Source organism: Tympanuchus pallidicinctus, unplaced genomic scaffold (assembly GCF_026119805.1).
Source record: "Tympanuchus pallidicinctus isolate F22 unplaced genomic scaffold, pur_lepc_1.0 scaffold10, whole genome shotgun sequence".
In the NCBI taxonomy this organism is placed as follows: Eukaryota; Metazoa; Chordata; class Aves; order Galliformes; family Phasianidae; genus Tympanuchus; species Tympanuchus pallidicinctus.
In genome coordinates this window covers 10,572,353-10,586,430 of record NW_026294619.1, presented here as the reverse complement: position 1 = coordinate 10,586,430, position 14,078 = coordinate 10,572,353, and the positions used below count along the sequence as shown (strand labels likewise).

General features: G+C 39.8%; 1 protein-coding gene across 3 annotated transcripts in view; it reads right to left on the bottom strand.

Moving 5' to 3' along the window:
* The window catches only part of EPHA3 (EPH receptor A3), a 220,211-nt gene that overhangs the window by 72,897 nt on the left and 133,236 nt on the right, over positions 1–14,078 (bottom strand). For all 3 annotated transcript variants that reach the window (XM_052704221.1, XM_052704229.1, XM_052704239.1), the window contains 2 exons: positions 3,190–3,345; positions 2,312–2,647 (listed from right to left, as the gene is read on the bottom strand). In XM_052704221.1, coding sequence (XP_052560181.1) covers positions 2,312–2,647; positions 3,190–3,345 — 492 coding nt within the window. The remainder of the gene's footprint in view (positions 1–2,311; positions 2,648–3,189; positions 3,346–14,078) is intronic.

The window sequence follows — 14,078 nt, the reverse complement described above, 5'->3', positions numbered from 1 at the left end:
GTGGGCTTGCCAGTGGCTCTGTCCCCAGGATCTGCCTGGCCATATGGAAATGCATAACCACAAGGGATACCCCCCCCCCCCCCCCCCCCCCCCCCCCAAACAACTCCCAATGCAGTATATCTTAAGTTCAGCACAGTTTAGTTATGTAACTAAAGTTCTATTTGACTGGTAAGTGCCTCAATTCTTGAAGGCATGTACCTGAAATCAAACAATACCAATAATAGCGTTAGAGTTGTGACTGGCTTTTGGCTCTTCTGATCTCTTTCAGATCCAACTCAACAATGCTTTAATTAATGCTTTTGAAATGCCTCCATAGTTAAATATATAATAAAATGTCATGTAAGATCTTTAGACCTTCTCACCCCCTTCCTGGCTTTTCTGTATGACATGAACAGAAAGTATGCTCTTTGTGTGTCCCTTTTATGATCTAAACAGGAAGGGAACACTAGAGAAATTGCTTTCTTGTAACCATGCTTAAGATAACTGATAAGAATATTTAAGATAGTTTTAGCAACATACATAACTTCAAAGGGAAATCTGACTAAGTAAATCAACCAGCATGATCAAGAGACAGAACAATTAAACATATAATAAGTCACATCACTTACACTGTTACATAATGTAACAGTGCATAATGTACATAATGTAACAGTAGAAAATAAATAAGCAAACTGCTTAAGCAGTCTGTAAGTTACATTAAAAAAAACTGCTCTTTCCAGAAAGGCATTGACCCTGACAACCATGTCACAAGAGTCATGTGTTCCAAAACAAAATCAAAATCCTCCTTGCATCCTGTTGCAAAGGTTGCAAAGGCTGCCAGCTCTGGGCCCTGGGGAAGCACCTTGCAAAGCAGAAGACCTTTGCAAAGAAATACCTTTCACTGATCCTACAGAATTCATTTAATAGAACATCCCCAGGTGATTTCCAGCTGCTACAGTGATGAACAGACTGAAACAAAATATCTCTGATATAAAAGTCAGAAGAAAAGGGAGCATCTAAACAAAGGCTGCTCAAATCACTGACAGTAATATCCCAAAAATGTAAATACAACAGTAGCAGTTTACTTGGAAGGAACATAAAAAGCATGTTTCAGAGCTGAAGTCAATACCTAGATGAGAAAGGGATCACAAGAAGACATTCCTATTGAGCAGATCCACCTCTATCTGCCTACTGCATAGTTAGACAGTTCTTCAGAGCATTTGCAAATATACTGACTGCTGTCAGAAAACCATCTGTTCTCACATTTCTATACTTCCCACCAAAGCAGATCTGTGATCTGAGAAGAGACATAACCTCTACAGTGAAAAACATTGCAATAACTTAGCTTACCAGTAGAACGTCTACTTAGAATTATATTAACTTGGTTTGTGCTCTGAGGAAGACATGTGGGTATTTTTGAGATGTGGTGTGGGATGCAAAGAGGTGGAAGCAGTCCTACTGCATACACAAGTGCTCTTAGTATAAAGCATCCCGATTATGAGCAGCAGGAGTAGGACCACTGAAAATTAAGGACTTAGTCTTTCCCTTTTCTGGCAAACATTTCTCCAGTCTTGGCACCTAAACGAATGCTAGAGAAGAGTCTAGATTCTTCACAACTTTTAGATGAAACCTTGACAAATGAGACACAAATGGTAGAATAATGCAGCAGTGACAAAAGCTCTGATCTGACAGTCAGGGCATACTGCTGTGCTTGTGCAGGGCCTAGATGACTGTAATCAGTCTCACAGAAGCAGAGCAATCCCTTTGCACATTACCATCCAAGAGACTGGGACCTAATTTGGTATTCAGCTCCACACCCCCCATTGTGTTGGCAGTGGTTCAGAATTGGTGAGACAACTTGCAAAGGATAAAAATAATAATAATAAAAAGCAATGTTTTAAGCCTCTCTAATTTAATGTTAGTTTTTGATATGCCTAATATCAAAGCTCTTTTTTTTTCCACTTCTATTTAATCAAAATTAATCACTAAGATTACTACCGTAATTTATGTTGGAGATTAATTGAACTGACTGTTTTATTAAAATCTGGTTTTATTAATAAAACACATTCTGTCTACGGAATCATATGACTCTGCTATTAGGGACTATTAACTGGGGACTGGGAGTTAATCATAACAGCTATGCTGCCAGGTCCTTTGACAGCAGCACATGCTGAGTTTGTTTCTACTTTTACTTTTACTAGCACATTCAAGTCAATTAGTTACCCTAGCATATGAGCATTCTGAGTAACTACTGTAAAAGAGGGAGTAGAGACAAAGGTACATACATCTCAGTAGTTCTGAACAAAGAAAGGGTAATCAGGAGGAGACTCACCAGCCTGATTAGTCGTGATGCTGACAGCAGCAAATTGCCTGGAAAGTGTACTCAAGTCAGATACCCCATTGACCGCATCAATCTCAAAAGTGTAATTGGTATGTGCCAAAAGGTCCACTACTGTCACCGTGGTGTTGGTGAGGCCAGCCTGACGGGGTAAGAATCGTACGTTGTCACTACAGGGCTCGCATATCTTGCTGCTTCCTCCGCATTTTTTGCAAATGATGTTGAAAGTGACATCCTTTCGACCTCCTGTGTCAAGAGGCCAGCTCCAGTCCAGGATAACAGATGTCTCATTGATGTTAGAAATAACGTTTCTTGGAGCAGATGGTGGTCCTACAAAGGAAAGAATAGGTATTTCTGTGTTGCTCTAAAATGAGAGTAGCAAGGGCACAAGCATATAAAGGCAAAAAAACAAAAAACAAACAAACAAAAAAACAAATAACCAAACTGTTCTAGTTACTTCCTGTAAAGAATTCTGAAATATTTCACTAGGCTACAGAACTAGAGCATCAAGAACCACATTTTGCTCTAAACAGTTAGTACTCTGAGGGCATAGTTCAGGACGGAATGTCGCTCTTCGAGAGTTGTTCTGTAGGACAGCTACTGATAGCTGCTCTTGGATTTTGATGAAAATATTGGTATGAATTTAAAAGTCTCAGCTCTCCTTCTCAACTCTGACAGAGAACTTGGAGAAAATGAAAATAAAATGACACAAATCCAGCCCAATAATTTCTGGCAGCCTGTCCAACATGTATGAAAACATGGCAGGCAATGGATGGCTGACTGAAATGGAACATGGGAGGAAGCAAGCAAGCTGCTCAGATACAGACGGAAGAGCAAAAAACGACAGCCCCAAGCACAATGATGCTACTCACTGGTGCAAGCCATGGATGGAGGGTCTTTCTCAGAGCGAAAGTAATTCTTTTCACACCTGCAGTTCAGAGATGCATCTTCATAGGTGGAGCTGTGAGGTGGGCATTTGGCACACTTCACATTGCCAGCAGAAGCTTTATAGAACCCAGGTCGACAAGCTGCAAAATGAAAAGAATGAAATTTTAAATTTCACGGACAGCTCTTCCATTTTAACAGGTGATCTTTTAATTGTCCTGGAATCTTTCATAAATAGATCATATTTTTGAGTGTTTACAATCTAAAACCCACAGTTTTCTCATGAGAAAACTAACAGAAATTAGCTTCTTAGTAGAATGAAGTTCTTCATGAATCAGCTTTGATTTATATTGTTTTGCTTGAATAGCAGAACAGTATATTGCAAGAGGAAACATTTTCTACACTGCGTTACAAGAACTTATTTTTCTTAGCTTCTGGTTTGTTTACCAGAACATGGTCCCTAAATTGCATAAGAAACTAACTTTATCCACTTACTGTTGCTGGGATTTGTTTACAAGGGAATGCTAATTGTAAGCTATTCAGTTCAGTGTGACTAAGCCATCCAAAATCAAAAAAACAACCTGAATAGTGAAAGATCTATTCCATTACTGAAGGCCTACACATCAGACTCTATGAGCTGCCTCTGATACTGACTACAAGAAATTTGTAGGACATGTACTGTGAGGATGCTTTTTGTGTTAACAAAGTCCTCCAGGGATGGTGCTGCAGTCCACAAAATCTGCTTCTGACAAAGTCTTGATGGTGGCATTTCACCAACATTTGCACATCCTTTCTGTTTTGGTTCCTGTTGCATTTCAGACTGATTCAAAGGCACATTTGCATCAGATGAAAATGGTCTTTGAAGCAAATTACAGAAAAGAACGATCAAATAAATATCTTTTTATGAAAAACTCATGCAATTAAATAACATGGTTGACTTCTTTCCAGTAAGATGATCTCACGATCTAAAAATTGAAAAAAATTAAACCAAAACCAGATAACACTCAGACTCTGCAGCTCAGCTGTAGTTTCTCTCCAAGGCACGCATCCTTCTCCAAAAGGAATATACCCAGTATCGTCATTCTGGCTGACACACCAATAAGACTGTAACCGTAACTACACAACAGCTGTACTACAGCAGCACACAGACAACAAAACAGAAGAGATTGCATCTCAAAACAGGTTCACCTATTGCTTTCATTTAACACACATTACTAACAACCTTAGGAAACCCCAATACATTCTCCTATAATGTTAAAATAATAATAATAAAAAAAAGCTACACAATCTAAAACACAACCTTTTCTGTGTGTGTGTATCTGGAGCCCAGACAGTCAAGGATAACTAAAATGGTTCTGGACTTGTCATTGATTTAAAAGCTACTTCAAACAAAAAGAATAGGTTCACCAGTCTTAGCATGAACCAACGCAGGCTCACATTTCTCATTTTTGCTTACGGAGGTGAGCTGATTCACAAATGTTAGATGAAAAACAACATACAAGCTGATGTGGTCCTGTCCATTCATGCATGCAGCACCCAAACAGAAAAACAAGTCTGGATGAGCAGACTGAGGTAATCAAAAATAATTACAACACTTTCATAAGAGATGGAGTAGAGGGAAGCTCCAGTACTGGCCATTCAGTTCACACAATACCATCTATAATCGTTTCCTACATGAATTTCTGGTTCATTAGCTTTGGGCACAAAACACCTGAGTGAAACACACTGGAAAGCAGAGGGAAACCAAAACCTCACACAGCTGCACATTCAGCCTTGAAACATCTCAACAAAGAAAAACTTCCTGGCACAGCACTGAGCCGGTCTGGAGATGTAAGAAATGTTTCACAGGAAAGTGAAAATCTCAGCCACCCTCCAGCGCTTCGTAGCCCTTGCAAATAGAGGCTGTTTGGCTGCAGCTGCTGCCTCCCATGCCATGCTAACAAAACAGCTGAGAAAGTCATCTCCCACTTCACAATGCCTCCTGCAAGCCTTAATGAAATAATCCCCAGGTTGAGCCTCTGGTGCACAGTGCCACCAGGCCACTTGTGAAAGCCAAGTTGCTATAAGTGCTTCTGCAGCAAAGCTTGCAGACCCTCATGCCAAGCTGTAGGATTCAGCACAGCCTGACCTTCTGCAGCTGGGGCTGCTTTTGTTTCCACCTCATCCCAGGCTGTGAGGCTTTTTTGGAGATTTTTGCTTGTTTAACTTTTGGGAAATAAAGGAGAATTCAACATCTCCTCTTAAACACCTCCACTAGGAGAAAATACAGCAGAGAATTGGCTTTTTTTGGTTTATTGGTGCAGATGTTGCAGTCCTAAAACTCAGCGCTCATCCTTTCTTAACTACTGCCCCACGATAAACAGGTCACACCTATTTGTCTCTATTATCCCTCCTGCTGACAGAGGAGCTTCTGAATATTTTACTGCCTTCTGTTCCAAAATGGGCTTTCCTGGCCCCAAGAAAAGAAGGGATAGCAATCCCACCCTTTCCAGTACCAGTAACCAAGACAGCACATAAAGAAACAAGCACCACACTGCCGCTGTGTATTGATTTACACACCATCTTCACCAGAAGTTCCTGTGGAAATTCAGTGCCAGTTATCAAAAACAAATGGCTTCACTTAACCATATCTACTTAGCTTGAAGGACATTTTCATATTCATGGAAAACATACACAAGACAAAGAGGCATTTCTGAGTACATGCATATATATATCTTATACATTTTAATAATTTGTTATATTAGTTTAAAATAAAGATTGGAAAAGCTGAACCTTTGCCATGTGGTTGGTCTTCCCATCAGACAACTTATGCTCATTAAGCATAATTTATTCATAACACCTGAACATTCATTTATGGGATGCAACTACAGTAAGATTGCTTATTTGGGACATATTTGAAGCCAATGTTTCTTAATAAGACAGTGAATTAAACATCAATAACCAAGCTTGCATAAGCAGCTGATAGATTTTGCGGGTGAGTATGGCAAAGGAAGGAATCAAACTTCATTAAGTAGTGTCTTAGAGGGCAGTAAGGCACTGGCACTGCAGCACAGGCTGCCTAGATATTTTGTGGATGCCACAACCCCGGTAGCATTCAGGACTGGGTTGGACAGGGCTCTGGGCAGCCTGATCTGGTGGAGTGGCAGTCTTGCCCATGGTAGGGGGTTAGATCTTGATCTTTAAGGTTCCTTCCAACCCAAACCTTTCCATGATTCCATGAAGAACAATAGATTCTATTTAAGAAAAGGTGGTGCTTGTGTGGGGCAATAGAGAGGAAGAAGCAGGAGCCAGATCAGGCTACTGCTTTTCCAGAGGAACACATCCCTGTTTCCCTACTGCCAGCACAGCACTTGGTGATGGAGATGCACTGTTGGTTCCCTGCTGTCCCACCACATCCTAGCAAGGACATCCTGATCTCATAGCTTCCCCTCAGGCTGTCTCGCACTTACTGTCTCTGTCAGAGCAATTTAAGATTATTCAGCACTGCAGCCCAAAGGAGGAAAAAAGAAAAAAAAAAAGAAAAAAAAAGGCAATTATATTTGAAATTGAAGCTTGGAATGGGAGTGCAAACAAGAAATCATCTGAATGCATTTAGTGCTATTATTCTTTTCTTAATAATTTCTTAATTTCTTATTTCTGATAGGAAAAAAAGAGAAAAAGAACTCTTTAACTGTCTTTCCTGCTTTCTTATGTCAGAAAAAAATGGATTACATGAACTGACAGAAGAAAGCTTGTCTTTTTAAGGCAAACACCACAGCTTCTGCTTCAGTCAGGTTGAAGATAAAAGCACTAGCACACAAAGTGTTCACTGAATGTGTAATTTCAGCATGGGAACACCTCTGAGAAACATATTTTGTTAACATTTTCTTTCAGAAGCCAAGGATTCTTTTTTCCTCAGTTCCATGTGCTTTTGCACAAAAGATAAGAATGCTATTTTTTTTTAATATACACTAATACGTTAGTGTATATTAAAAAAAAAAAAAAAAAAAAAATACACTAAAATAATGTCTTGCATTTGCATGTATTCCATATGAAGCATTCAAAGTCAACAAACCTCTAGGGAAGCAGAAATGGGGACACTGGACTGGGAGAAGACTTCTCTCCTGCAGCCCAGGTCTCGCTACCCTCCCCATGCAGGGGGCAGTGGGAATTTGTCCCCAGAGACCCTCACTGCTCAACACTTACTGGCAGTGGTAACTCCTGCACTACTCCAACCACAAATATTATTTTACAACTGTGTTTGGAATGACTTCTATCTCTTCAGCATGAGTGCGAGCCACATTGGCTTCATTGAAGTTACCTGCTGGTAAGAATTTCAGGACTGCAGCTGTCCTCATTACTGGGTAAAAATGAGTTTCCTTAAGCTAAAATTGATGAGTGCCTTAGAGAGTGGTGAAAGTTACTTCAGTGAGAAAAAAACAACTCTACATGGCCACCTACAGCAGTCATTGCTAAAACAAATGGGACTGTCTTTTCAACAGTCAAGTGACTAATGTGCTTGACTTTGAGAGGAAAACATTGTCCTAATTAAGGGTTAAATGATTCAATTTGAATTAATTTCAAATTTAAATACTAAACTGTTAAGTATATTTCAGCATCCAGACTCTATAGTCTGCTATACACAACACTACCACAAACTCCTAGCCATACACACCATGAACACATTCCAACCGTGCAACCGGTCTTGCAGTCCTACTGCCTCAGTCCACCATCACCAGAGGATGTCTCTCTGCTCTTCATGCCAGGAATAGACATACCAGGCCTTGGGGCCTGGATCAGTCACTGCAGCACACTGGAGAAGGATACGGCTGCAGCTACTATGCGATCAAGTGCTCCTCTGCTGCTCAAGTAAGCAGCCCAAGGATGAAACATCACTGTGGCACTGAGCCACAGAATTTAGTAAATAAGGGAAGGAAAAGATTTTGCAGCATTGTCAAGACCATTTTGGAAGCATGTACAACTTTCTTCTCACCACATGTGTGATGATCATAGTCAGGAGATGATGGCAGCTCAATCTTCTTATCAGCAGCAGAATTGGACCCATACACTTGTGCATATATATGCACAAGTGCAAAATCACATGTGGCACAGCATTCGGCTTGTGAAAACAGGTGACATAGCCAGCAGTATAAATTAAACTTATAAAACTCTCCAAACCATTTTCCTTGGATGGGTCACCTTTTTTCCCTTCCTGCATGTGTTTATACCTTAGTTAAACAACAAAAAGGTAAAAACCATGATTAATTTTAAATGAAGGATATTTTCCAACTGCTTGTTTCACACTTCTGTCAAAAATTATATTCAGCCATGTGTCATTCATGTGCTATATTAAAAATAACACCGGATAGAGGTACTACACTTCTGGCTTAGATACATGAAGAGTAGGAAATGAAGGTAAAATTCTGCCCTGAATCATCCCATCATCGGTTTCTATTACACATCATTCACTGCCCTGAAAATGTCTCATTTTCTCTTCCCTTGCTCACTTCGGCACCCTGTTCTGCCAGAGACACTGCATTATAATATGGATTTCCTGCAAAATCCCTCAGAGCAGGGAAACAGTCTTCAGCAGCTCTAGCTGATATTAGTATACACAGAGCCACTTAACCATGGCTTTATATAGGCGCACATCCTTTTTTCCCCTGGCCTCTAGGAATCTTCTTGCATGCCTACACAACCCAGACAGGCTTCTATAAAGTAGATCGTATTTTCAATTCTTATTTCTGTAGGACTTAAGACAAGTCTTTTGTCACCGGATCTAAGCAAAGAGTATGACACCACTTCAGAGAGTAATCCTGAGAGCCGAGTACTGCACCATGCTGTAGGAACACATGGCGGAGGACAGCATACTTTGATAGGTCCCTGTACCTACTGAGGAGGAGGAGGAGGAAGAGTAATAGGCATCAGCAGCCCTAAGGCTTCCCCACTGGTGGAGATGCCCACTATAGGCTACTGCACTGGCAGAGCATAATGTTTTCTCTTTGCTGGGTTGTAGTGCTGTAGCGCCCAGAGGAGGGAAATATGCCTGAGAAAGGTTTTAACGGAGGTTAAAATCACCAGAAGATCTCCCGGAAGAGGCACAGACATTGGCTTCCTCCTTCCCATCACCAAATGTTCTGTTAACTGGGGAAATAAAAGCTTCCAGTTTATTCACCAAGATGTAACAGATACCAACTCCACTGCAGTCATCAGTATGCTATGTATAATAACTGAAATAATTACCAGACTGCTAGTAGCAGGAGCAACCCAGTCACTTTTGCTGAGTATTATCACCAAATCAATAATATCTCATACTTCATTTTCTGTGCATGAAGCATACTTTTTACTCTGAAAACACAGACAAAATTAAAAGTTGCATTTTAAATATTAAAAAGACGTAACCATCACTACTTCCATTATTAACTTTGGAAAATGCAGCTGCTTATTACGATAACTTATCTTCGGGGGGGAAGACAAGTGCAGAAGCAAGCGTGGCGTGTGTACACTTTTGCATCTATAGATGGGAAAATCACAGACAAAGTTGCTGGGAGATGTGAAGCACAGCAGCTGTCCACAGCTAGAAGAGATCAACAGATAGCGAAGACAGCACAGTTCCTTTCCTCCCACAGTGACAGGGCCATCATCTGAGGGCTCAGGAAATACTCTCTCCTCTTCACCTGCCCCTTCCCCAGCAGGATGGACGGTGTGCTGCACATGCAGCAAGGATCCACTGTGATGTGATGCTGCAGTGCTTCTAGAAAAATCATCCCGGGAATAAGCACTCATTTTTCACACCTGAAAGCTGCTGCCAGTACAAAAAAACACACTCAGTAGTATTCAATCTTACTCATGAAATTTCTGCTTTTTCCTCCTCACTTCATATTTTATAGTGATCTGTGACCTTAATGTATTTTAATCAGATGCTTTTTAAATTGGCTTTTCTCCCAGGTCAAGTCATTCAGCAGAAACAATTCCTGTTCTTTGTTTAATAACTGTTACTGGCAGACATATTAATTATATGTACATAAGAGATAGCTTTATCTTGAGGGAATAACACTGCACCTTTCAACCGCAGTCTGTAATAGTTTCATGTTATGCCTTGCAGGCTTCAGCGTCTCCTTTTATGAAGTGCATTATGGTCATGATTGCTACCAGCAGCATTGTTAAAAGTGCAATGTCAGAGACAGTCGGTGCTAAATGCAGTACTACAGTAAAGTTGTCCTAGCTTTTCGGTACGCAAATATCATGCTCCAAAATGCATAAGGCATTTCAGCTCATTTGCATGTATTTGTTGGGGGGGGGGGAGGAAGAGGTGGGAAGAGAAGAAATCTTTCATTAACAGGAAATCACTGAGAACCACAGTCTTGATTTGGAATTTGAAGAAAATAAACACAGCTCCACCTTAATTCCACCCATGTTTGGCGAGTCACTTAAGCAAGCATTGAAAAAGAGAATTTAATAAACCTGGGTTTATAAGCAGTGTCTTTCACTTTCTCTAAACAAGATGTTTTCCTGAAGCACAGCCTGGACATGCTGAGATATATTAAACTGTCATTTTGACGAACAAAGAAATCCCATGTTCTGTTTCTTGAGAAGCTAATTTAATCCACACTGAGATGAAAAATAACTTCCTAATTTAAGAGATATTAAAAAAACAAACAACAGAGCAAACAAACAAAAAAAGCTTAAAGAAATACCAGAAAACATACCCAGTATCAACTTAGACTGAGAGAAAAAAGAAGGTTGTGTGAGCATTTCTACAAAGAAATCTGAGAGTTTTAAGTGATCATTTGGCAAGGACAGAATGTCAAGATACTTTTCCCTTGAAGTCAAACTACCCTATAGACTTTTTGAAGGTAAACAAGAGGTAGGATCCTAATAGCTTCAAATGATGGATATTTCCTGACACCAGAGTACAAAATACAGACCTGAGTGCCACAGAGAGCACAAGCTCTTGTGAAGGTTTCCTTTCCAGCTCATAGGAACCAGTGTGCTGTTGGGAAGGCACTGCCCATGCTTCACACTCTTCAGAGATGAAAAATGAAAAGAGTGGCCTCTAGTCTCCCCAGGCTAGATTTAATTAATAAGTGAAAAACAGCTTTATCGCTTTACATTAAGGTGGTTGTGTAATTGCTCTGTGCTCAATCCAGGCAAACAAGTTTGTATGTAGAAGCTGATATAAATAAAGAATAAATGAATTGTCAGACAGCTTACATCTAGCCCTAAAACTTAACCTTTGCTCAACTTGCACCTAATGGTATCACCATCTGAAAGTGCAAGAGAAATGCAGACAATCACTTTTTCTCCTGAATTATTTTACTCTCATCTCTAAAGCCTAGATATTATTTCAAAGACCTCAAAGCAAAGGGTTTAGTATAACTGCTAGTTTATCACCAACAAAGATTAATTATGGCAACCCTCCATGTTACTGCCATATATGTGGAACAGGTGATATTTTTTGCTAAAGCCTTGTCTCAATATTAATTTTCCTGACATTCGCGGCAATGCACATATGTTGTTCCAAAACAGTGAATTCAGAAGTATGAAAAGTCTGCATTTTGTCTCTGGCATGAAAGGAAGATGAATTGGCTTTTATCAGGGCTGAACGTTCTACTGAAGTGTTCCACCTTTGTTAATGCATGGAGGAGAACATCACTGTCCCCATTTTACAGGTGAGCAAATTAATATAGAATAGGCTCTGAATCCTTTCTTTCAGTGCCACCTCCTAATCAAAATGCTGTCTCGTGGTTTGTGATGCTAAGAAGAGCTCCCAGATGACACAGGTCCACTACTGCAATTAACATGAATTAATACTTTTCTTAGTAGTCTCAGCTGAGCTGTCAAATTAATTGGAAAGGAAATTTAACAAATATCTTTCCCCTTAGAGATACTCTTTCGGGTCAGGGTTGAGGCATGTTGATTGAGCAGTGTGGGGGAAGCATACACTTCTTATGCCCTCACCAAACCTCCTTTGCTGATGAAAATAGAGGACGTTGGTTTCCGGGGCTATGAATCTGGTACCTGTGACAAGCAGTAGACTGACATAGAAAAGACAACTGATTGTTCAACCCCAGGAAATATTCCAGCTGCTGGTAAAAATGAATTGATTAAAAAACTGGATTAATGGACAGTGACTAGAAAATCTAAATATTCATTTTTTCATGGAATCTCATTTTCTTACACCCCAAAGTTAGCTCTTTCAGTTTATCTCTAATTTGCACAGGCATCCATAAATAGTGCACTGTTTCCCCATTTCTAAGCTATATCTGAACTCAGCCACTCCAGTCAAAACATGGCCAGATCCTTATAAGCATCTTGCAGTTGAGGAAGCAAGTACTTGGAGATGGTTTACAATTCTCCTCCACCACACACACATACACACACAAAAAGGAGTTGGCAGTTGTAAGCACTCAGATTAACAAGAGACCAGAATTTAAAATTCTGTGTCTATGCTTCATACAGTGACAGCTACTTGAATTTCTTACTGTTTCACTGCCAACCATTGACACATTGCTGCTTGAATTCATGAAGAAATGGTGCTGGGAAAGGGAAGCTCTTAAAAGGAGAAGTGGTACATCAACAGCAGGAGTTGAAAACTGTATGAAAAATTTCCTGTGTTCTAAGCCGCTGTTACTACTTGCTGACATAAGTTTGGGACTCAATTTAGTATTTCAGAACACAGTTGTAATTTGTAACAGCAGTAAGAAGTAGTCATTGTTTTGATGATTATGCTGCTAATGTCACTTAATGGGTACATCTACATAACCATTTTATAAGCATTACAGTTCAGATCTGAAGAGTGCTCCTAAAGCAAATTCTCAGTTGTTCTTTCTGGTTGCGATTTGCTTCACACTGTCAACTCCAGAATGTATGAGCAGGTAAACTAGGTGATGCTACATGCATTCTACAAGATGAGACTACAGTCAACAAGGAGTAAAATCTAAGGAAATAACTACAGTAATAGTACAGGTATAAATATCATTTCAACTGCATTTCTCTACAGATCTGTTCCAAATAGGCTACAAAACCTGCTAATGTAGACATAACACACAATTACTAGCTTTCAAATATCTCAGTGCAGTCAGCACTAATGAAATTGTTACATATTTCTATGAGAAGATTTTAAAAGCTCTGGTAATGGAAATACATAGGACTTTATTAAAGCCATTAAGCGTATAATCACAAATAAACAGACATTGTCATCAGTGTTCTACATTTATTAGGACACAGAGTGGGCATAAACGAAGGTTTCAGTAATTATTAAAAGTCTTTAATCAGAACACCAAATCATTACGGCTACATCATTGCCACAAACACCTTCTTCTCTTCACGTGCCTTTTTCACTGATTGCATTTTCATCTTTCCCAGGGAAAGCCTGAAACTTAACCAGTTACAGCCTCTGGGGAACCTCTGCACTGACAATCTTCTCACAGCTGAAAGGAAAAGCCCAAGGCTTTTGCAAAACTATCTAACCACTCAACTGCAATATTCACTCACTGTATGCTTTAGCTCTTATCTGGGCTTCCTTGATATTTTGCCATTTTAGAGGAGAACTCTTAATTAGTTAACATGCATTTTCTATGCATACATTATAAAATGACTTGCTTTGCAGAGTTAGCAGTTATCTGAACAACAAAAACCCAACAGTTAAACGTAAATGGAAAAAAACCCTAAAGTCCTGCAGTTCAGCATTTTTCTTCACTCAATATCTGTGTGAATTCAACAGGAGTGGAAATTCAGACATTTAGAAAACGAGTAATCTCACCTACTGCTACAGAACTCAAACTTCCTGTACTGGGGAAGGTTTGTACAGAGTAAAGGAAACAAGAACTCAGTGTTTTTCAGCAGCATTCCCTTTGCAATGCAGAAAATTTATCGGAAAAGAAAGGGAACTATG